Here is a 25,255-nt window from a genome sequence, read left to right as displayed (position 1 = left end):
CTGAATTCTATAGAGTCCTCCTCCCTTGAGGTCTCCATTTCTCTCTCTGAGGTAATTTCTTCCTCAGTTTCTTCCCTCTCTTGAACTGCCATCTCAGTAGGCACTTCTGCTGCCTTTTTCCCCTGTGTGGAAGGCATGTTTAGTTATTTAGGCTTGTACTCCAATTTACAAACCTCAAATTTAAAAGGTACACTTTTCCCTTCTTTTTTTCCTGTGAGTTAGAGACTGTAATAAAGTTGCTTCCCCCAGCGACCATCCACTGTTAAAATACTGTATTTAGGCCTCTGGCTCCTAGCCAGGCCTTCTTTCTGAGACAAAGTGTCTCTCCCTGCTTCTAGGCACCAAATAACCAGAAATATCAGCTTTAACTCTTCCCAGTTTTTGCTGATTTGAGTCACCTCAGCTTCTCTGCCCTTGGTCTCTGCTTTGTCCCCTCAGAACTCTATCCTTTGAGCTCAGAACAAGCTAGCCAACTGGTCCCAGTTTCTGCTTGAGGTAAACTCCTTCCAGAAATGGTTTCCTCAGAGCCTGCCCCTATCTTAGCCCCCCAATCTGAGCTTAGAAGCCTTCCCACTAAGCTTTTTCCCCTTGAAAAAGCCCTAAGAAGTTTACCCACTCCTTCCACTCAGATTCCCTGACTAAAATATATTTTTCTGCTCTGGGAACCTTTCTGCTTCTAGGCGTTACTGGATTAAATTTGAATCCCGCCGCTGGTCACCATTTATGTGGCAATCCCCTCTGAAGCCCCTATTCCCTCAGGTCTTCACAAGGTTCTCACTCTTCTTCCTTCTTCGCTGCCACCAGGTATTGCTGTTTCAATACCATTCAATCAAGGAGACACGTGTGCTTTTAAAACTTAACTCATTTATTCGGTCAGGGAAGTTAACATCTGATTAATATTCGATAAGTAAATCACAGGTTGCTAATCACTTGTATTTATATCAGTTCTACTTTGACTTTAAATTTCTAATAATTCTCTGTACCATTCAGCGTTCTTACAGAACTCTATCTCACTCTAAGTTCACTTTTAAGTTTCACACTGTCTCTCACTCACAGAATCTCTCCTCATACTCCATACACCAGCCTTTATATCCAGCCCCCTCCCCCCCTTGGCTCCACCTTCCGTCCTCTCATTGGCTTCTTCTCCACTGTTCAGCTGTGACGGACAGGTGAGGGCAGGGCTGTTCGCTACACCATTTTCCATAGGAATACACTGAAACCCCATTAATCCATTCCAGCTGGGGAAAAAACAAAAAACAAAACCAAAGAATCACCACACAGGAAGCCCCATCAGAACGCGATGGGGCTGAAAGAAAAAAAACCCAAAAACAAATAGCACAGCCAACCCCATCGGAATGCGATGGGGCCGAAACAAACAAACAAACAGAGCAAACTCCATCAGAACGCAATGGGGCTGAAAAAAACACACACCAAACACACCAAAAAAACATCAGAGCACAGAAACATAACCACCCCAGCCCAAACCCACCCTGCAAAACCCTGTAAATGTACTCACCCAGAGAGGCAGTCCAAAGCCTCTCTGCAAACGCACACACTCTAACCGTTGGGGCGAAAGAGATACAGAGAAGATCTTCGCCGACCAGCGGTTAGTACAGTGGTGCCTCAACTTACGAACGTCCCTACTTACGACCATTTTGACTTATGAACAGCTTCGGTCGCAAAATTTGGCTTCAACTTGCGACTGGGAAAAAAACCTCGGGGAAGACAGGGAAAGTGGGAAATTTGAACTACTTTCAGTTAACCGTTGGTCAGCTAAGAGGCTGCTTCTCTGTATCTCGTTTGTCCCAGCTGTTAGACAGTGTAAATATGGAGAGAGACTTCGGACTGCTTAGTACTGCCTGGTACTGCTTGCTAATGTACTGCCTGGTATTGTATTGTACTGTACTGTATGTCTGGTTTTTTTTTTTATTTTTGCTTTTTGGATTTTTGACTTTCTTTTTTAAAACAGAGAGACTGCCTGTTCTGGGTGAATACTGTATTTACTATACAGGATTTTTGCAGCGTGGGTTTGGACTAAGTGGGGGGGTTATGTTTCTGTGTTCTGATGAGTCTTGCAGTGTGGGTTTAAAATGTGAAAATTAGACTGTAATTTTAAAATGAACATTTTATGTATTCATTTTTGCATTCTGTGGCTCCTAGGGTTTGTGTACCGTGACCTCTCTTTTGTTTTAAAATGTGGCTTTAAAATGTGACTCCAAAGTTTTTTGTTTTAAAATCAGAACATTTTATATGAGGGGCTGTGGTTGCAGGCCTGGTGTAAAATAGGTTTAGATCAGGCTTGTCCAACCTGCGGCCCGAGGGCCGCATGCGGCCCAGGTCAGCTCGTAATGCGGCCCAGTGCAATTTTTTATTTTAAAAGAAATTCCAAAGTTTCAAGTTATACTACCGGCGCTTGCACAATCCTTTGTCTGAGGGGTCTGTGTGCCCCAGTGATGACCTTCTTTCTTTTCTCTTTTCCCCACTGTTCTTTCCCTCCCTCCTTTCCTGCCCTTTTTTAACCTAAATCATCTTAGGTTAAAAGAAGAAAAATTCTCCCCCCTAGTGGCAGAGGACAGATTAACCCCTTGTGCATTAGTTCCTATGGGAACGAATGCTTCGACTTGCAACCGGTGCCTCTAGATACAACCAAAAACAGCCAGAACAGATTAATCAGGTTTCAATGCATTTCAATGGGAAATGTTGCTTTGACTTACAACCATTTCGACTTACGACCATCTTCTGGAACGGATTATGGTCGTAAGTCGATGCACAACTGTACTCTAATTTGAATTTCCCGCCTTTTTTCCCTGCCTCTTTTCTGTTTGCAACTCAAAGCTCTGGCTGCAAGTCAAAGCAAAATTTTGTGGCTGGAGCTGGTCACAACTCAAAATGGTCGTATATCAGGATGGTCATAAGTCGAGGCACCACTATAACTGAAAGCAATTTCACAACATGCAACACAGAGACATTGCAGATGAAGCTGAAATATGGATCAGGAATTTGGATTTAAACACTTCATCAATACACCACAAAAAGTCTCTGGAAGGAAACCACTGCCATTTGTCTTCCTCTGCAAATGTATAAAATATTTCTACCAGACATCATTGAAAGTTAAAAGATCAGTCACAGCTGAACTCCAATAAGGGAAATATTGTTTCATCCGACATTTAATGGATTTCATTACACATGACAGTACCCAAAGGTTCATCTAGTGAAATAAAGGAGACAGACAGAGAGATTCTGTTCTTTAAACTGAAGAACTGATTTCATATCCTCTCATATACAGTTGGGTAGACCAACTGCAAGACTCTAGGTAGAAAGACAGGGCAAAAATTAAACTGAGAACAGAAGGTAAGCATTAAAATTAAAATTATAGATTAAATTGTACAGGATAAGGTGGTTTGCTATGAAGTGGAAGAAAGAGATCATTTGGAAGCTACAGATCTCTAGTTTTCATTTGGTTGGAGACACAAAGCCTCTTTTCTTAAGGGTTCTGGACCCACAGCAGCACAGACTGTGTAGTATGTACCTCACTTTGGGGGAATTCTGTGGTCTCTGTAGCTTGGCTCAAAGCACAAGCATACTACTGCATCCCAAGCAAAAAAGGGAGATTAGCAGGAGGGGATGTTTATTTATGACTCTTGCAGTCAAGCTATGGTAATTAGATACCAAGTACAGACTGTGCCAAATTCTTACATCAGCTCAGTACACTTTTAATGATTTGGGACTTGTTTGAAGGGGGATGGTCATAAGTAGGTGTTTGTCTTTTAATTAAATTGCTGAGTTTTTTTAATGAGCCACTGTGATTACAAGGACAGGGCAATAAATACTGCTTCCTCACTGCACTGAGGGCAATAGTCCAACTGTCAGCAGCCCATTCTAGTGACAACGCATATTTGCCAAACTATTGGTCAGAGAAAATGTCATATATATTCATGGCCAAATATAGTGGCACCCTTGCAATTCTGTCAGAAAATGCAACCCTTCTCTCAGAAAATAATGGTTTGCATTGGAACAACACACACACACACACAAACCCAGAGAAGAAAAGTCAAATCTGATACAATCTCACACAGTCAAATCGGCCGGAATCCCTCTCATGGTATCCTGGAATCCTATAGGATCCAGTAACCTTCAAGGGCAAACCATTAAAACAGGTCTTTCCTCCCTGTGGGGAGGAAGAGCCACTGTAAGGTTGCATTTAATCAGACAGTGATCTGACCATGACAAGGGGTCAGTCACCATCGGACCACACTCACTCTCCTTGGTGAAGAACACCAGGTCCAGTGTATGGCCACCCACGTTGGTGGGGCCATTGACATGTTGGGACATGTCCAAGGAGGCCATGGTCTCCAAGAACTCAAGAGCCAGACCGGAAATCTCCACCTCCGCATGTATGTTGAAGTCACCCAAGACCAGAAGCCTTGGGGACTCCAACAGTGCCACAGAGACGAAGTCTGCCAGCTCTGGTAAGGAAATGGATGGGTCACGGGGAGCACGGTAACCCAGCAAGATCCCAATACCATCCCTGACCCCAATAAACACATGTAGGATCTCTAGATCCATTGCTGCCGCCGCAGAGCACCTAACAACCTCCGGGGTGTTCTTGTACACAATGGCTACTCCCCCAACCCGATCCTCCAGTCTACCCTGGTGTTGGGACTGCATAACTGGGAGAACAGGCAAGAGTCAGGGGAACACCCCCTTTCCTGCCCATCAATGTTTCGGTTATGCATGCCACATCTGCATCCTCCACCAGGATCAGGTCTTGTATACTCTGGGATTTATTTGATACAGATATGGCATTCAACAACAACAGGTTTAGAGTGGAGGTCCAGCTGAGTTGAATACCTCAAGTCTGGCAGGAGGTCAGAGTGCCAGAACAGTGAACAGATTTCAAGCATCTGTTCACAGTTCTTCTGGAACGAATGGCTGCTGCACCTATACCATATTTCCCTCTACCAGAGATCACCCTGATGTTGGAGAGACCCTCTCGGGGGGGGGGGCAACCTTCCACTCCATGCCAAACAAAAGGAGAAAAAAGAAACAAAAATTAACAAACTAAAAAATAACCAATAAATAGTGACAAAGATTAACAAATCAAATCAAATAAACAATGAATCAAACAAACCATAACATAATAGATGCAATGAAATTAAATTAATAACATAAGCAACTAAAAATTAAACACTTAGATAAGGGGAGAGACAAAACAGACTACCCCCACACACCCAGATCACACATGCCCCGCTCATGTCCAGAGACAGTTCCAGGCCTCATAGCTAAGCTGACATCTACATTTGTTACTCATGGGTCCTGGTCCCCTGCTGTTCCTACTGCCAGATAAACTGAAGCTCCCGTTGGCCACGGCCAGACTGGGTGGCAGTTGGGGGCCAGATGGAAGTCGGAGTTGAGGTAGAAAACTCTGAGGCGATCGGGGTCGAGGTGATGGCGTGATGTAGAAATGGCGGCTGAGGTGACAGGCACCTGAGGTGGCACGCAAGGCAAAGAGAATGACCGATGCTCATTCCTCTCACCTCCTCTGACTTCTGTTACTGTTACCACCATCATTCAACCACTCTCCTCCAGGACTCAGCATTCTATTGGCAGCACAGTGTTCCATTGGAAGCCTGACGTTCCGCCCGGCGCTCTGCTCTTTGATAGCACTGGGGGCTCGCAGCAATGATATCGCTGTCCACGAAGTCGTGCCGCGAAGACCATGGGCTGACAATGATGGGACCAGCAACGGAGCTCAAGGCTCAAAGCTCAAGCCACAACCCGCCCTTCAAACGGCCTTCCCAATGGACAACAAGGCATCCGAGCAGCAACAAGCTCGGCTCATCAAACCTCAGGACTACAGGTGAAAGCTCCCACGCCAGCAACAGCAAGCCGGTCACCGCATCCCTGGTTCCAGTGTTGATAAATAATTCAGGGCAAGCTAAAAGCAAAGCAAAGTAACCACGATGGGTCCGGCAGCGCCAATGTACAAAATCTGCAGCAACGAAGCCCCGAAGGCCCCAACCTGGTCTCAGTGTCAGCAAACACAGCACAGAGTGGGGTGGTGGTGGAAACAAGTAGCAAGGCAGAAAAGGCTCCAGAAAATGGGGAAGCTCCAGCAAGAGGGACACTGGGAGGCTCCAGTGGGAAGCATCAGCCAGGCAGGTAAGCAAAGCCAGTTAGACAGAAAAGTAAAAAAGCTCACTATATTCCAGCCTGCCTGCCCGTTTTCCTCAAGGAGAACAGCTGCAACAACATTGTGATTCTTTCTCTCCAATGTTGTTCTTTCTCACAGGTGATAGCAGTTGCGTCAAGGAGGGAGGCAAGTAACAAAGAAAAGTAAAGAAAGCAAAAAACAAGAGACCAAAAAGAAAAGGGAAAGGCCAACCAAGCAGGAGGAAAAACACATTCCTGCTATCAGGTCGCCATCTCAAACTTATGGTGGGTTCTGTATCCACCATTCGAACAACCCTTCATTGTAATTTTTCAGGAATTTTGCTCTTCCGTCCACATCAAGTGCCATGGGCTGTAGACCTCTTGATGATATTGCATACAGTGGACACAGGAACATTAAGATCTCTGGAGATGGACTTGTAGCCTTGAGATTGTCTATGTTTTGCCACAATTTTTTCTCTCATATCCACAGACAACTCTTTACACTTCATTCTTTTCTCCATGCTCAGTGTCACACACAACACAAAGGTTGAGTCAACTTTTCTCCATCTTAACTGATTGCAAGTATGATTACTATATTGCCCACACCTCTGTACAAATTAAAGGAGCATCACATGCTTGAAAAGTAATTATTTCTTACAATTTAGACAGGGTCCCAATAATTTTGGCCAGTGCATTTTTGGGTTTCTGTGTGGGATTGTATCAGATTTGACTTTTCTTCTCTGTTTTGTGTGTGTGTGTTGTTCCAACGCAAACCAAATAAAAGAACATGTGAGTACCAGAACATTTGGGAACAGGGAATCCAAACATCCTGTAAGTCCTTTTGACTCTCTGGCCTCTATTTCCTGTTGAATCTATTGTTAGATGTATATTTTCAGGGTCAGCCTACCAGTCTCATTTCCCTCCTTTTCCCGAGTCTTTTAAGAAGCAGACATGCTGATGCTCCTCTCCCATATGCCTGCCAAGGGCACAGGTGCATCTAGTTGGAATGAGTTTTTCTATCCTAAATGTAATTTTCTTAATAAAGTACAGTTATTTATTTCAACTGCTTCTATCTGCTTTATTGTTAGATTAACAACTCACATGTTTACAAAGAGCTTAATCTGCTAATGAGAGAAACTTTAGTGGATTTTTGCCCTTTCATCTTGTGAACATTCACTTCTAAGCTCTCCAAATATGTTAGATTATGGCACCCATCATCCCCAAGGAATATTTGTGCAAGTGATAGAAATCAAAAGCCCAATATACCCAGAAAGTGCTCATTTGAGAAACGCTGGTGTGATAAATACTGGGAGATTAGGCAAGGCTAATCCTGGGACTGGGAAAGTGAGCACAGCAAAAGCAGGAAGGTATGAAAACAGGCAAGTAGTCAAGAAATTGCATTGAACTCAGGTCTGTGGTAGATCTATAAGTGCTAGAGAACTTGTCTGCCTCCTTGTATGTTTGTGACAACTATGCCCATAATTCTTTACCAAGATGGCTGCAGGTTTTGGGAGATGAAATCTCCAGCACAGGAAGTACTGTACTACCGTGTGTCCCCCAAAATAAGACAGAGTCTTATATTAATTTTTGCTCCAAAAATGCAGTAGGGCTTATTTTCAGGGGATGTTTTATTTTTTCCCCCCATGTAAAACAAGCTACATTTATTCAAATACAGCCATGTCATCTTCTTCCAGTTGCTGCACAATGGTGGAAGGCGGGGTTTCACTTAAGTAGGACTTATTTTTTGGGTAGGGCTTATATTACAAGCATCCTGAAAAATCATACTAGGGCTTATTTTCCGGTTAGGTCTTATTTTGGGGAAAACAGGGTAGCTAGAAGGTATATAAGGAACACTATTATTTTACTAGCACCCTGTCTTTTAGACAAGACTGCCTTCAAACGAAGCATACAATCCGTGCGTGCGTACGTTTGTTTGTTATATATTTAATTATTCATTTGGGATATGAAATAGCTATAGAATCTCTTCTGGTCATTAGCAATTGTTGACACAATCCAGGAGTTCCTATCCTTTTTTTTTCTAGAAAGGGCTGGATCTAGGGATTTGAATTAATTACTTATTGGCAATTTGATTTTGACTTAAGGCAAACCTTTCCAGGGTTTTCTTGGCCTGGTCAGAAATGCAGAAGCTGTTTCTTGGTCAGAATTTAGAAGCTGTTTACCATTCACTTCTCCTGGTGACACCCTGGGACCGTGAGCTTGGTCAAGGCTACACAGGCTGGCTTTTCTCCCAGGAGACACAGCGGGGAATTGAATCTACAGATTGCAATGGGAGCATGTGCACTACTAATATTTTTGCACAAAACAAACCACTTGTTTGGAAAACTCCTTATTTGTCTGAGAATGTGGCCTGACAGGAAGCTACTACATTGCCAAGTAAAATCTAGTTTCTGCTGGTCTGATTGATAATCTGCTCTTCCTTCTTTCACTCAATGCATGAACCAATGCTTTGTCTAAAGAAATTATTACAGCCCCCATTTGACTAAAAATATTTTTAAATTAAATTAAATTAAATTATTGAAGACACCTATTTTCAGTCATAAATGGCTTAACTTAATCCAAATTCCTTGCCATTTTAGGCAACATTAGAATAAGGCTGATGTTTAAAACATTTCCCTAATTCGGGGAATCCCATTATTTAATTTTACCAGCATAATGTATATACAGTAACTGAGTCTAGGTTTTTGCCCCGTTGTAAGGGTTCTGTAGTTTGCTCAAAATCTTTCTCAAAGAATGCACCCACTCTCCTCGGTTTTGAAACGGGAGTAACATTTATTGGGATATTTAATAACAGTCTAGTATCAACAAAAGCGTTCCAAACATTCTTCCCCTTCAACAACAGGGCTGAAGGGGGGGGGTGTCCAGTCGTCGACTTTGAAAGGGTTCTTACCCCGGCTATTCCAGGGTCTGGGCCACTCCAGTGGGGTATCAGGGTTCAGTAGTAATCCCTCCTCTCCTTCCAGTAAGGGGGTAGTGTCTTCTTCTCTAATGTCCACCCAACCATACTCTTTGGGGGGGGGGTTCCCCCATCTCCCATGGGACTCCAGGAATTCTCTCTGTTGGTTCTCCCAAATTCTCCATTCTAACCTCTCCCTCCATTCTCTTTCCACTCTCTCTCTTTCCTCTCTCAACTTCCTCCTCCACTCCTTAGTTTCTCATTCACCCCAGTATGAAAATTTGGGGTTCAACTCACGCCTCCTCCAAGCATCAGCTTCCTCCTTGGGAACACGCAGTTTCTCTGTCTTCCCTGTCCATGGATCTTCTACCCAGATCCACTCCCAGCCTACGGGTAACCCTCTTTCCCCCCCTTTTTATATCCCCTAACCCCGCCTCCACTATCTCCCGCCTTTTCTCTCCCACGCCCACCAAGATAGTCCCGGGTTCTGTAATCATAAATCTTTTCAAATCTCCTTCCAAATTCCCCGGGTCCTGTCCAGGAGGTCTCATCTTCCGGGGTAAGGGAACTGGTGGGGTCTGGCTCTCTTTCTCAGCGGTTAGCGGGAGGGACGGCACTCCCGAGAGAGGGGTCTCTCTCTCCCTCCTTCTTACACCCGCGTTTGTAAATAACCATCATGGGGGAACAATTACTGTCTTCTAAATATATTTGATCCGCAGAATATAATAGACCAAGATAACTGTGCAGACAGATCTATGAAAATTTGTTTCTAAACAGATGGATTCCCCAGGACAATAAAAAGATTAGCCCCCACATTATGGGTGTCTGCTAAAAGCACATGCTTAATTTGTTCTTTATAAATGAATGGGCATTATTAAAATGAAGCACTAGGAACATTCTTGGCTTCAAGCATTTACCTTTGACTAGTAACTGTGATTTATTGACAGCTATGAATATGCAGCTAGACCATTTCAGCATCTGTAACCAACAACTCAAGGTCACTTCTAAAAAGAAAGATCAATAAAAGTATTTGTGGCTGTTGTCAGTTGAGCATGAAAATCCTAATCATGACTCTTTTATACAAGTAGACAAGATTTCTTTCAGAAGCAAATGTTTAAGGTGAAGAGAGACTCAAGAAAACAAGTCTTGTGACATCTGAAAGACTAACAAATTATCACAAGTCTCTATGACCTCATACACTTTCTAAAGCTCTACCTGTTTTTCATTCATGATCACAAATATGTATCCTGAGTGATATGTTTTTAAGAAATGTAAAAATATCATTGTAGTCTCTAGAGCAGTAAATGTTTAAAATTATACAGGAGGGAAAGTACGGTTAGGATTAAGAGATATATGGAATTCTTTTAAAATATTTTTGAAAAGCAAAAGGCTTGTTTACCATCAGTTTTTGAAAAAAGGTAAAAGCTTATCACATAGTCATTATGAGGAGGTTCTGAAAAGCATTTAGATACAAAGTTGGAACAGTCAAAAGTTGAGATATTATATTGTGGTTCTAGCTACCACATGATTAAGACTAAAGAGAGGTTTCCAAGCCATCTCTTCCACAGGAACTGAATAATAGAAATACTGTAATTTCTGAAGAGCAATCAATGTACACAGGATGGGCTGATAATAATAAGTAACAGCAAAAGCAACATTGAAGTGGGAAATTAAGCACAACCAAACACTGTTGGAGAATTTGGTCTAGGACTCATAAATGAAGCAGGAAAACAACTCTTAGAAGGTTGGGAAGCCAACAATCTGTTTAGTACAAATACATGTTTCAGGTACTTTAACAAACAACTATGCACATGGAAGTCACTGGATGGCAAACAGTAGTATCTTCTTGTGGAGCTTCACGGGCAAAATAGGAATGGCATTGCTGGTAGCAGCAAACTGCTACTGATTACAGAGTCTCTTTTTCAATTTTGGAATGGATGCAACTAGAACACAGTGAAACAAAGTCACATATGTCTGATCTTTTTAAGCCAGTAACACCATCCCCACTGCACACATCGGGCTCTCTAAGAGGATAATGGCCACAGAAATCAAACAGATTGTATAATTAGGAGCAGAAGACAGGAAAGTTCTATTCTTTCTGGAAAAAGTAGAAAGCAGACAATGGTATGGAAGATGAACTGTTAATATCAAAAATTACAGTAAAGCAGAAGAAAAGCACTAAAATGAGCATAATGCCAAAACATAATTTAAGCCGGTTTCCAGAAGAATTTAAGGACATGTGAAGAACAGATTTGCATTTTTACCCTCAAATGACTATGAAACAGAAGAATTGTAGACTGTAAATCAAAGATATTTGCAAGGGGAAATGCAAAAATATTATTCCTGAGTCAACAGAAAAGCCTCAATGAATAACAAATGAAATACTGTACTAAAAATTGTTAATGACAGATGAAAAGTAAAAGTAAAACACAGAATAGAAAGTTGGAGGAAAGGGGTAAAATAATATAATACAAATAAACAATTTAAAATACATAATTGAAATAAAAACAAAAAATTATAATAAAACTACATAGAATCAACAGAAAAAAATGTAGGTTTTTAAATGAGATCTTAACATACGAAGTGATGGAAATAGTCCACAAATATTCAGGAAGATGCTTGCAAGCATACAGAGCTGTGATGGAGAAAGGATAAAGGAATGATAAAAATCCTCCACTACATGAGAAACAGAACCGAGGGCCTACAGTGGGAAACTCGGGTCAACAGATAGGAAGATTATAAAGAGTCTTAAAAGTGAGTATGAAAAGTTTACACTGAATCCTGGAATGGAAAAAAAAAGCCAGCAAAGAGACTTCAAAAGGAGGGTAACATGATCCAAATAATGGACCAAAAAATCTTCACTGCCAAGGTCAGATTATAAACAAGAAATTAATATTGTGGAAGAAAAAAGTTATAGCAATCTAAAACAAGAAATAACCAAGCCATGAGCTAAAGTCTTAGTAGAAGAAATAGAAAGAAAGAGATGAATTCTAACCAAGTTATGAAGAAAAGCATAGACAAAGATAGAATCAAAAATAGAATCAGGACTGTGTGCACAGAATGGATAATAGCATTGCCAATAGTTTTTCGGGAGGAAAAACAGGCAATTGAGTCTTAGTGAGATTAAGTTTCAGATAACGGTGAAGCATCCAAATTGAAACACTGGACAAATAATCTGAAGTACAAATTTGAATATTAGAAGATACAGTGGGGTCTTGACTTGAGAACTTAATCCGTATTGGAAGGCGGTTCTCAAGTCAAAAAGTTCTCAAGTCAAATCTGCATTTCCCATAGGAATGCATTGAAAACCATTTGATCCGTATCTGCTCTTTTCCGTCCATAGAAACTAATGGGAAGCTGCTATTCCGCCTTCGACCACTAGAGGGGGATATTTTGTTTCTTTTTTTCTTAGGTCAAGAAAGGTTCAGGGAAGGCAGGGAAAATACAGTCCAGGCAGTACCAGGCAGTCTGAAGACTCCCAATCCACTCTCTAAACGCTGGGAGGAGTGAGGAAGCAGACAGGCACCCTTTTCACTGGCCAACAGTTAACTGAAAGTTCAAATTTTGCACTTTCCCTGCCTCCCACGTGGGTTTTTTTCAGTTCTTAACTCAAATCTAAGTACTTAAGTCAAGTCAATATTTTCCTATGAGAGTGGTTCTTAAGTCAAAATGTTCTTAACTCAAGCCGTTCTTAAGTCAAGACCCCACTGTAGATCACAGGTTGAAGGATACTGCTGAGTGTTACTGGTGTACAAACGACACTGAAATCCCTGGGACCCAAATTATACAAGGAGAAAATAGCAAAAGAGGCAGAAGAAAGCCTTAGGGAACCCCAATTGTCTCCCATAGGTTGCTGAACGAATGGATGAACAAATACAAGCAAATCATTTTAGGAGAGCCCAAAATCTTCAGAAGGCAAAATATTATGAACTACTGACATAGAGTTTACATTCTAGATATGCTACAAATTACTATTTACTTGCTACTAGAGATGGTACTAGATACACCCCCACAGCTGGAGATTAGCTACTCTTCAACCTGGCAGGCTCGTCATCCCACCTCCAGCCAGGAGTGGCTAGTCCACCACGAGCTCTGGAGCGATAGGAAGGGAGCATGGAGCCTGTAGCAGCGGCAGAATGGTGAGTGGACGGTCTGGCCCCCGGGAGCCGGACACTCATCTCTACTTGCTACATGTTTGTTCAGTCCTTGCTTTAAGGCCCTGGAGTAGCATTAAAGTATCACAATATCTTTGTGAAAATAACCTGTTGAAAAAGAGTGTGAAGGCCATGTGAGGCCAGCCTATGAACTCTCTGGCAAAGTGAGCAATTACCATTTCCCACTTGTTCACTGATGCTACAACCCTATACACTTAGTGACAAATTCCACATAAATCAGTTGGACTTTCATCCAAATAGATATGCACTAGGACTGGGCTCTCTGTGATTCCATCTGAAGTTCTTATCTGAAGAAGTCATTCTGGTTATTTGAATATGACATTTAGAATTAAACCCAATTATTTCTAAATTACTTGGTTGAGTTTGCTTGATTAACCTCTTTGGTTAAAAATTAACATTTTCATCTATCCCTTAAAGCAGAGTTATGGTAAGTGTGTAACACAGATGTGTGTGCACACATCCACCCACTAGTAAAGCTGTAAGGGGAGGATAACTGTTAGTAATACATGGTATATAATTTGCTAGCAATATACTATTAAGTTGAATTTGTAATGGAGAAATACTGCAATATATTTAAGAGCAGTTATCACATAACAATTGAGAAGTCAGTAACAGGGTACCTAATTGTGGGAATACACAGAAGTCACAACAAAGAAATATAATTTTCTTTTCCAGTACTGGTTCTCATTTCTAGGAACTACTGATTATCTGCTACAGTGATTTCAGATAAGTGGAGGAAGAGTGGCTGCTATGTGTCCTGAAACAGCATCGTGCTATTACTCTATTCTCCACAAAAAGAACTGATTCCTGCCTTTGCTTGCCATATGCATGTTTGCATATATTCCTTATTTCTTCTTTATTTGTACCACAAGCACCACAGTACACTTAATAGAATGCAATACAGTATAATCACTCCTTTCGAGGTCACACTGTTGAAATGAAGTAAATCAGGGATAAATTGGGAGCTCCATTTTAAAAAAAAAAAGCATTGTGCTTCATTCAGTTCTGGTAGCCAAAACCAAACTCTGGGCACAGAATTCCTTCATTCCAAACACATGTCTTCTATTCCGTGAATCCTGGATCTCCAATGAATTATTAATATGCTGTTTATTATGTATAATTAGTAACACATGACAAGGGCAGTAATTTTCAAAAAGGCAGTTGCTGCAAAGCCAGAAGTCTACTTATACTCTTGGCTTAAATGGTGTGCATGAATGGACAGATTAACTCTCTGCGCTATCCAAAAAACAGTGTTCTGTCCCAGAATTCCAAATGATTGGGTACAGAACATAAAACATTGGGAAGCAACATTTGGTGGGTTTTCCCACCCATCCAATGTTTGGTGAAGTCCCATAACTTCAACAGCATAAGCTTACATGGAAGGTTGTTTACTTCTGTAGATATGAATCTATTTAAAAAAAAAAGATCCCAAAGGCTGAGCAGTTTGCTTACATGCATCTCAAACCTGGCAGTCAAAAGCAAACCAAGTGTAGGGCTCTGGATTTTGATTATATTGTTGCTAACTTCCAGAAAGGTGTGACTTGGCCAGAATACTGGTCTTTAACAGGAGGCACCTCTTCATATATTTGTAATCCACATCTAGCCCAAAATAAATTCCTTTTCGACAGGATAACTATTACATTCTGTTAACCACAAATACACACTGAAATTTTCTACTCAGATGTCAGTTCAGTCAGACACACATTTGCTCAGAAGCTGCACCACATGAGTTTAGGAGGATTTACTCCTACATAAACGGTTAAGGACTGACATTTTGGGCTGCTATAAATACCTGCTTTAGAGCCAAATGCGTACTAAGCAATTGCATTCGTTTCAGGGGGCTTTCTACCGACTAGGCATGTACAGGGTTATCCTATAAGAGTAAAATAAAGTGGCTGAAGGCTGCAACCCTGGACTGACTTACCTGAGAGTAAGCCCCCCTAAAGTGAACGGGCTGCACATCATAAACAGGGCGGCGCTCAGAGGTATATTAAAGTACGTATTAAGTACTATATAATGGCACTCAAGAAGGAGAGCATAGGCGTCCTGTGACAGGAGCCACTCCAGCGCCCCTTTCCCTTTCTCCCCTCACCAAGCACCGCCTCTGACAACCCCACTGCCTCGTAATTCTCAAACTCTCCCTGCTAGAAGCGGAGGGTAGGACAGACCAGAGACGCGGCGCCGAGCACGACGGGCCGGTCAGAAAACTCTAGAAGCAAGAAGGGAAAAAAGAGAAGTGGTCGCCCGGTTCTCTCTCTCTCTCTCTCTCTCTCTTTCTCTTTCTCTCTCACCTCCTACCAGCGCAGCGGCCGAGAGCCCCACGAGGCAGCCGAACTTCAGCAGCCAGGAAAGCTCCGGGCGCATGGAGGGCGACGCCGGGGCGAAGAAAGTGAAGCGGCGGAGGAAGAAGTCGCCCCGCAGAAGATGACGGCTTCGCCCAAAAAAAAGCGCCGCCCGCCCCCACAGTTGAGCCCAGTGACAGGCCCGGCCGCCTCTCCAGGAGGCATGACGGGAAATTCCTGGGGCACCAGCTGCTGCCCGGGCAGCTCCAAATATGAACATGGAGAGAAGCGCAGGGGATCCAGGGTCAGGCAAGTTGCCTCCTCCTCGCCCCGTTCCAGAGTCGGGCGGGCCTCCGCAGGGCCGGAACCATTCCCAGAAGCGGGAGGGCCGGAGAGAGGACGGCTCGCGTTTCCCTGGGTTTCGGCGTCCGCTTGTTCTGCGTCAAGGCAGGCCCTCTTTTCTCAAAAGTTTTCAGGGCGGAGAGCCAGATTTTATCATGCTTCGAGGACACATCCACTGAAATCCATGGGACTAAGGGTGGTTGTGATCAGTTTTTATGCATTCTATTGATTTCAGACGATTTGTCATACCTGCATTTAAACCACGAATTTCGGACATTTTGTGGGTATTCGTCCTGTTTCATTGGGATGTTTTTTGGGAGTTGTTGCTTCGATGAAACCTCCCAGTATCGTAAGATAACTTGTGTGCTTTGTGTTAGATGCCCTAGTTAGACGGGGAGCGAGTTTCAGAGTTGTGTTAGAATTCCATGAAAAATTATAAGGTTATTGTGTTAATCTGTGACTGCGTGCCATTTTTTCAACAGGAAACATGCACCAAAAAGGCATTCTAGCACCTTAAAGACTAACTGCTATATTTTAATATACAGTAGTAGTCTTTAAGGTGCCAGCTACAGAGTTGGTTTTGGGCTTTTGTTTGTTTCTTGTTTACATGCTTGCACAGACTAACACAGACAGCTATTTTGAAAACTGCTTGTAAATTGAATACTTTGTTCTTGTGGTACCTTAAAAGACAAAGCTCTTTTGGAAATATGAACTAGTGCACCATATTAGTGACTGATGTAGACCGAGTATTATGGTCAGCATGATATAATTCAAGGTTTTTCCTGTCATTTAAAAATCCAAGTGGAAGAAATACAAAGTGATGTCTACTATGCAAGTTTCATACACCTGGGTCCTTGAAAAAATGCAAACTGAAAAAACTCATCTCACTCTTCAGTGTGCCCATACTGCATGTCCACTTACTCTCTCACATGCACACACCAGCTCAGCCCAGCTCCTTCCAGGCTTAGGCAACATCTCAAATAGTGCAGAATGTTGCAAGCACCAAACATCTGTAGAGGGCTGCTCTTTCTCCATCTTGCAACAGATCAGTGTACATCAGCAGAACAGCAGTGCAGTAGTTTAGATCCAGATTGTCAAACCAAGAGCAGACCTTCCAGAAATAAGGACTCATTAATCTTTGTCTACTTTTTCAGTAAGTATTCTCAGCATAACTAAGACTGGATCCAAGTCAAGTGTTTTAGAAAAATTGTGGGTGTGTACGGTGTTTCTTCTTCACAACCCAGTCTTCACAAGAGCTGACTAAAGATTAGGGTCTTCTGTCTGGAAGCTAGCGGGATTACTTATTGTGGAGTTTACTTTCACTCCTCAAAGCAAAGGGAGCATTCTTGTCAACTGTTCTTCTCTACTATACAAAACACTTACAAAAGATAATTTGAGGAAATTAAGTACAGTGGTGCCCTGCATAGCGACGTCACTCCGTTCCAGGATTAACGTCGCTATCTGGATTCTTCGCTATCCGGGCAGGGAAAACTCCATTTAATGCGTTCCTACTAGGGAAAAACTCACCGGTAAGTGAAGAATCCTGGATCAGGCCGCCATTTTCGCTGCTTGGTAAGCGAGGGCAGGGCATGAAAATGGTGCGGGCGGCCATTTTGGAAACACCGATCAGCTGTTTCAAAAATGGCCACCAGGTGCTATGCGGATTCATCATTAAACGGCGCGCTCATTAAGCGAGGCACCACTGTACTAGCATAATTGGAAATCAGATAGTCTTGCAAAATGCTCAAAAAAATGTCTTGAAATTATGCCTTTCTACATGGCAGTTCTATAGCTGATTTCTGCACTTGTTGATGGCAAGCTATTGTTAAATGTACCAGTGGTATATTGTTTGGTGTCATCCCGAGGCTTCCCTGCATCATATAATTTCCTTTTCAAAACTGGGAGTAGCTCTGAGAAGAAGCTGGAGACATGAAAAACATTGTATTACTGTGAGATACAGTGTAGATTAATGTGTTGCAACGAGCAATGAACCTTCCTCAACATTTAAAAAAAAAGATGTAAAAGCTGCCATGGTCCACACACATTCAAAGCTGAAAAAGAATTGGCACCCATGTAAAAAGCCCTAATAAATCTTTAATTAGTTTTGTTTTGCTTTGCTTTTTGTTTTTACAGGACAAATGACAAATTACAAACATCTGATTTTCTCAAATGTCCAAGGTATTATACACATTCCCATCTGTCTTGCAGGGAGGAATATTGGTCAACATTTTAAAGGTAAAATAAGCTGCAAAATAGTACAGATTACCATAATAAATGTACAGTCTTTACAAATAGTTTAGAAGCAAGAAAGATGCATCTGCATCAAAAGGCAACCTTTTAAACTGCCACAACTAAATTTTACATTCACACTTGCAACAAGTCACAAGATGGTTACTAAGATCAGGTCAATAAATCACTATGATGCACAAATACAGCAAAATCTGATTATATACATATAAATACATATACATGTATATTATACATATTTGTATATGTATGTAGTAAATCTCATGAAAAAAATCTACCAGATTTGACAAAAATCTACTCGCTTGTCAAAAATATGTACTTGTTTCTTGGTGAGTAGAATTTTGCATGACTGATTATATTACACATACTTGTTTGTTAGCATCCAGGACATAAAACAGATTTTTCCAGATAAGAAACTGTCCATTATTAAACATGTTGCCCACAAATAGAAAGCACAAAGTTAAGGCACAATAGGATTTTCCATTACAGAAGTGTGCATCATGTTCACTTAACCATAAGAAAACGTGCATTATTTGTGCAATATCATGCTGCAGATCCATATCTACAATAAAACTGGGCTTTAATAGATGTACTTTCAATTGATTGGTTTCCCATCTCTTCATTCATACAGTATCCAGCTGGACTGACCGTTATGCTGCTTCAGCAGGAACTTCTGTATCCAATTTTTTAATATTTTCAGTAACTCGCAGTTTTAGGTGTAAACAATGCACAAATTTTAATATTGAACATAAACAAGTCTTCATGTAAATGTACTGCATTTCCCAGCTCTCATCAATGTTTTCTTTCCACACAATGTGCATCTGTTTAGTTTTACACACATACTTAGGCACCGTATCTATAGGACAGTAAATTCCCCAGTGGTATATTATCAGAGACTTACTTTTGTAATGAAACTTTTCACAAAGTGTTTGAGTACCTGCCAATTGCTTTTTTATTGCTCACATAAATTTGAATCCATTATCACAGTTATAATATGAATCCATTCACACAAAAATCATAACTGTGTATTTTAATATAAAACCTAAAAAAAGATATTTAATGTATATCTAATACTTCAAGGTTGTTTGGCCTTTATGTATTGGTACAGCCAAAATATATAAAACATTAGGTTATGAATAAAATAGGAAGCTTATTTGCTGCTTTAATGCAAACATCCTCACAAAACAAGATTACTTTTGCTGCTGCTGCTGCCACCAACTACATTTATATACAAAACTGGTACATCTGCATTCAGTTGGTTTTCCCTCTCTAACACAAGAAGTTCTTCTCCATCTCTAGGCTGACACAGATGAAGCTTTTACAGCAACATAAACAGAAACCCAGACATGAACTAACATTTCTACTCACTTTCCATCAGAAACTGTAGGTGGTTTTGTTACAAAATACCCACAATATTATTTCACAGGAAACTATGGAAATACAGTACTTCTCCATGCTTTTAGACTGTTATCAAACACTTGTTGGTGCAAAAATACAGCCACATCTGAGAATGTTTAATAAATTCAACATATGTCATGCAAAACTTAAAAAGTGTTGGTTCAGTTGAGCTCCAAAATACTTTACATACAGAGCAACTGTTCCTTTTACTCACTATTACAGCCTCATCGCTCAGACATCCAAAAAAGTGAGGCCTCTGGAACGTTGATTAATGAAACTGTTAACATACAAAAGTAGTAAAAGTGGAAGACAGGGTCAGACAGGAAATGCTCCTGCTGCAGGTCAACAGTTCTAATAGCAATAAAATGTCTCAGGAGTTCCCCTGAGAGTTAGTTGTGCCTGTCCGGAGACGAAGATGTGACATCGAGTTCATGTGTGTACTAGATGGCTTCAATGGAATATTGCAAGAAATAGCTTGGGGAAAACGATGATGGTATCGATCTAGCCGTAGATACTTTACTGTTACAAGTTTGCCTGTAGTAAATTACAATTCAATACATTAATACTTTTTTTAAAAAATGCATGAATTTACACTTATACTGTACAAACTCAAATACTTTGATCGGCAATACTTTAATCTAGAAGCTAACCATATTTGCTGTTTATTCTGATGCTCCACCAACTACCGCTAGCCACCTGAATATTTTTTATAAATCAAAACTTCTTACCATCAAACCAAGACCCATGTAATGCTTTAAAAGCCTTTCCAGCATATTCTGGAGACAAACACTTGACATACACACAACCCTGAGGGGAGAAATAAAGCTTTGATTTAGCTATAACATAGACATTGAGTAGACAGAATGTTTAACTGTTGTATGTCATTTTTTACCTCTCGTGAATTTTTGTCTACTGCTATGTGAACAATTCCCTCATTATCACTGCACTTTTCCAAGATTGCTTCTTGAATTGCCAAGTGCCAGTGGTCACCTATTTCCCTAAAACACACAGAACACAAAACTAGCAGGTAAGTATAAGTTTTTAAAAATGTTAAAGCAGTTTAATGACAAAGCAATAAACGTAAGTAAGCAATTCTTTAAATACCTATTTGAATTTCTGAGATTTTTTTTAAAAAACGAATTCACTATGTCAGGGGAAATGGATAACTGAAGTGTGGAGAAGTGGTGCTACCTCACAAACTGCGTACCTAGAAACACATATTTCCACAAAATTTATGAGAAACAAGTTTACATTAAAATACTTGAGGATAAAAACTGTTTGCTCTGTATCTATACTGTTGAAGAATAATGAAAGGGAGTGCACCAAGGGTACCCAGGAGAGAAGAATTAACTGAATATAAACAAGGTACAATATCTTCTGAAACTACAAATAAATTCCTTGTCAGATGTGTGAAAGACACAAATCTATTATAGAGAGTCTGTAGATCAGGAGCCCTCCTGTGAGGACATTCAGATATTCCTATGTGGATTTTGATAGTTCTCTATGACAGAATAAATTTTTCAAGAACATTTTGGATCCTCTGGGATACAATTCCTAACTAAAACCAGACTGCATACTAAATTGCATTGTCTTCTGGACCTAAGTCAAACAGACTTTCTTTTTACAACTATCAGGCAAAAAACAAAATAGTCATTCTCTAGGATATTAGAGCAATGCCAGTGTGGTGTAGTGGACAGAATGTCAGACTAGAACTCAGGAGACCTGGGTTCAGATGCCTACTCAAGTCATGGAAGCACACAAGGTGTGAGTGTGGTAGTGCTAAATCACTCCCTGAACACATCACATACTTCAAAAAAAATCATACTAGTGTCACGAACGATTGAAAATGACTTGACAGTACACAACAACAACAAAATGACATTATATACCAAGGAGTTCCATAATTTCCAATGGTCTGAGATTTTACTTTTCTTCATTATGGAAACAAACACTTTTGATGCTACAAAACCTTTATACAAGTACTTCTGCTTTCTAGAAAAGTTTTCTTATTCCATAAAGCAACCCAACATTTCTTAGTTTCAACAGTAACTTTAAAGAGCAGAGATACTTATGTTTGAAATGAGACCCCCATGTATCAAGGGCTGGGGAGGGTTCTCAGGTCAGATTCCTACCACCTCAAATAGAACAAAGTTCAAGCTACAGAACTGGAAATAATGTCCATCTGAGACTTTGGAATCCTAGTGTCAGAAAGAGTACACAATAATGAGGTAGAAGAATTTATGGCTTTACTCAATACAGAGTAGCTTCATATATGCATTAAAACCAAAAACACTGAAAGAAAGGTTACATTGTTTGGGTAATTTCAGTGTTCCATGCCACTGTCACTCAATAACAGAAAAGGCCTAGTATGGAACACATACTGTATATTCAAATGCCAAGGTTACAGGACTTTTCATACAAAGTTTAGCTGGGTGGCTTGAGAGCTAAACAAAGCCCTAATTCAGACAATTGAACTACATGCTCTCAATAGCATTTGATCATGCTCACTGATCAAACTAAAAAGCAGAGATTCCTCTAAAGTTCTTAACAGATTAATACTCCAAGCATCAAGATCATAGAGGGTGTGCTCTTTCATTTTTTTGCACTGCAGTTCCCAGAATTCCCTAACATCACACTAGGTAGAATTCTGGGAGCTGCAGCCCACAAAACCAAATCTGCAGACCTCTAGATTTTGCCCCTCTATAGAAAGGCTCTCAGGTTATTTATCTCTGATGCTGCCATACTCCCACCATCCCAAAAGAAAGATCTATGGTGCTTCCTGGGAGTCCTAGTTCTTCAAGAGGCACTCTGTAGAGCTTAACAGGCAGTGAGACTACAACACTCACTTTCACAAAGGACTGGCTTCTGCTGGTTGGGCAACCATTCCTGCAGTCATGTTTACCAACTAGTAAGGACCAGACCCTCCAGAGTGCAGAAGACTTTGAAAATCATAGTCCTACTTCCTATTAGGTTTTATAGAGGGTGTATCCTGAAGAACTATGATTCCTAGGAAGCCTAATGGGACCCTTGTTTCAGGATGATGAGCATAAATAACTCAAAAACCTTTCTGTAGGAAAAGGGTGAAATCCAGATATCTGAAGAACTGTGTTTGTGGACTCCCAGATTTCTGCTTGAGCACTTCTTACAGAACTCGGGGTGGTAGTGTTGCAGTCCAGAAACATAGGTATAGAAAATCAATCAGGGATGTCAACTTGTACTGTCAAGCTTGATGCAGAGAACCCACTTTTGAAGCAGTCGTTTCTTATTTATTCCACTGAATGAACACCCACACCCACGAGGCAGGCTTGAAGAGAAAACCATGCTTCTATCTAAGTAGTCTGGTTTACACAAGAGGTAGAAGAGACAGAGTAAAATCCTGAAGTGAGATCTAATGGTTACATTTCCAACAGGGGGAAATTACTGACGTAGGGAAAACAAATACTGTAAGGTAGCTCTTTTCTCTCTTTCTTCTCCAGACACTCAATGCCAGTAACCTATGCTGAAAAACAAATTCTATGGTATTTTTACTCTCCCATTCTTCTTTAGTATCTAGACAAATTACATAAACCCACTGCACGGAAGAAATCATATACTTACATAACTGGATCAAACATATTGCGGATCTTTAAGCATGGTGTCAAGCTATTTGGTGGAGAATTTCTTCTGTCCAGATGAAATGCTACCAAGGAAAAAGATATGAATGTCTGATTCACAAATAAACATCACCATGGGCCAAATATTCTAATATTAATCTTTTTTCTGCAGGCAACTCAAATTGCAAAGACATGTTTCACACATCCTGCAACAAATATTTACAGGAATGTGTCAACCTGTTGAACTTTAACACCATTTCTATTATAATACATGTCTATGTGTATGCTGCTCCTAAATGTGGCTATAGAAACTGGCATTCTGAAGTTGCCATTATTTGACAAATATAAGTGAATAATATGCAAAAATCTTTGCTATGTACACAACTAAGTTTTCACTTACGCTATCAGAAAGCATTACAGTGTATATAATGAAACTCTCCTCTGTATTATGGCATATTGCTCCTACATGGCTGCAGTAATCAGTAACTTCTCTCACTTAGCTCGGCAAGAAAGTAAGCAATTTCATTATAGCAATACCAGCATATTTTAGAAACAAAGTTACACTAAATGTTACTTAGCTATATGACAAATACAATATTTTTGCAATGGTTGGAATATGAGCCCATCGTACTCTAAAAAAACCTCTTAATTCTACTGCACAGAAAGGACATCATAAAGTACTAGAAAAGCTGGGAAAACAGAGAATTTAGAAGGATATAAGTAGCAGGCACATAAAAGATTCTATGGTCCTCTCCAATGCTCTAACACAGTAGTTCCCAAACTTGTGTAACCCAAATGTTCTTGGACTGCAGCTCCCAGAAACCACAGCCATCACAACTGGTGGTGAAGGCTTCTGGGAATTGCAATCCAAAAACACCAGGTCACCTAAAACTTGGGATAACTGCTCTGGTGTAACACATATGAGATACCTATTTTATATGAGACTGGAACAGAGGTTACCACACATAATTTGAGTCTTAGATGCCTACATTTGCTGAAAATTCAATAAGCATAAATAGCGTTCAGGTGAAATTACTTTACACTTAAAATTACAAAAATTCAAAACTGTCTGAAGAATATATTGTTTATATATATTTATATATATTTATTGTTCTGAGAAAGAAAATTTGTATACCAATAGTACTGGTGAGATATTTTACAAAGTCATTCTGTCCTTTTATTCTGTCACTGTCATCAGTCACAGTTCCTATAGTTAGCAATTATAGCTGCTACTTTTTCTAAGGCTCAGTTAATTGTCAGGAAAGAATGAATTTGAAGGAGCTTCATGGACAACTAAAGCACTGTAGGTATAGAGACCAAATAGGCGGGGTAAAACTGCAATCCATCAATCAATCAATCAATACTTTCTGCTCGACGCAAAGTTTGTTGTTTCCATCTGAGTAGCTAGTGTAAGACAAGTACAAGCAAATGCATGGGAAGTCAATCACTAAGGTAAAGGGTAGGCAAACTGCAACTCTCCAGATGTGCAACTCCCATCTTTGCTACCCAGCATAGCCAGTAGTTAGGAATGCCAGATGTTGCAGTACAATAACATCCAGATGGTCATCTTATCCTATCCCAGTGCTATTAACTATTACAATCAAAGATACAGACCTTTTTATAACACAATGAGCAACAAAGACTTTAAGAAAGCTTTAATACTCAAATGACCCAAGAAATTGGAAATGAAATCAGTTTTCAGAATTATTATTTACCAGGAATTATAGAAATATTATTTGACAAAGATTTGTCTATGTACTATAAACTTCAACTGTCGGTGATAGATATGGTTCAATGAGAGTTAAATAGCTTTTTTTCAACATGTTAAAGCTGGCATATTTCATAAAATATAAACTGTGCATACCTTGCCCTTGCCATACTTTAGATGGTATGACTAACTTTTTATCACATGATGCAGATGGCTGTACCCATCTCCAAACCAGGAAGTCAGCACCACCTATTCTTTGAGTTTCTGTGCGAACTCTAGATTCATTAGCAGCAAGGAAGTCAACAGCTCTATTCCATACTTTCTTCATTTTTTTCCTTAAATATAAACGAACATTTCAGTTAGAAGACTTATTTAATCAAAACCGCCTACTCAATTTCCAAAGAGTAATAAAAGTTTTGTACTTCAGTATGAAGACTGAAAAT

The 25,255-nt window shown here is 40.4% G+C and overlaps 2 protein-coding genes across 5 annotated transcripts in view; both read right to left on the bottom strand.

Moving 5' to 3' along the window:
* The window catches only part of MSRB3 (methionine sulfoxide reductase B3), a 95,120-nt gene extending 79,285 nt beyond the window's left edge, over window positions 1-15,835 (bottom strand). Inside the window, exon 1 of one of the 3 annotated variants that reach the window (XM_078376898.1) lies at window positions 15,534-15,835. In XM_078376898.1, the coding sequence (XP_078233024.1) occupies window positions 15,534-15,804 (271 nt within the window). In that variant the 5' untranslated portion in view covers window positions 15,805-15,835. The remainder of the gene's footprint in view (window positions 1-15,533) is intronic. The other 2 variants (XM_020786047.3, XM_020786046.3) reach the window with 2 other exon arrangements.
* A 2,105-nt stretch (window positions 15,836-17,940) lies between these two features.
* Window positions 17,941-25,255, bottom strand: part of LEMD3 (LEM domain containing 3) — a 31,634-nt gene continuing 24,319 nt past the window's right edge. The window contains exons 9-13 of one of the 2 annotated variants that reach the window (XM_073000412.2): window positions 24,969-25,147; window positions 23,109-23,190; window positions 20,404-20,509; window positions 20,240-20,318; window positions 17,941-20,045 (exon numbers count right to left, since the gene is read on the bottom strand). In XM_073000412.2, the coding sequence (XP_072856513.2) occupies window positions 19,882-20,045; window positions 20,240-20,318; window positions 20,404-20,509; window positions 23,109-23,190; window positions 24,969-25,147 (610 nt within the window). In that variant the 3' untranslated portion in view covers window positions 17,941-19,881. The remainder of the gene's footprint in view (window positions 20,046-20,239; window positions 20,319-20,403; window positions 20,510-23,108; window positions 23,191-24,968; window positions 25,148-25,255) is intronic. The other variant, XM_073000413.2, reaches the window with a different exon arrangement.

Source organism: Pogona vitticeps, chromosome 5, assembly GCF_051106095.1.
Source record: "Pogona vitticeps strain Pit_001003342236 chromosome 5, PviZW2.1, whole genome shotgun sequence".
NCBI classification, from domain to species: Eukaryota; Metazoa; Chordata; class Lepidosauria; order Squamata; family Agamidae; genus Pogona; species Pogona vitticeps.
This window is presented reverse-complemented; position numbering and strand designations above follow the sequence as displayed.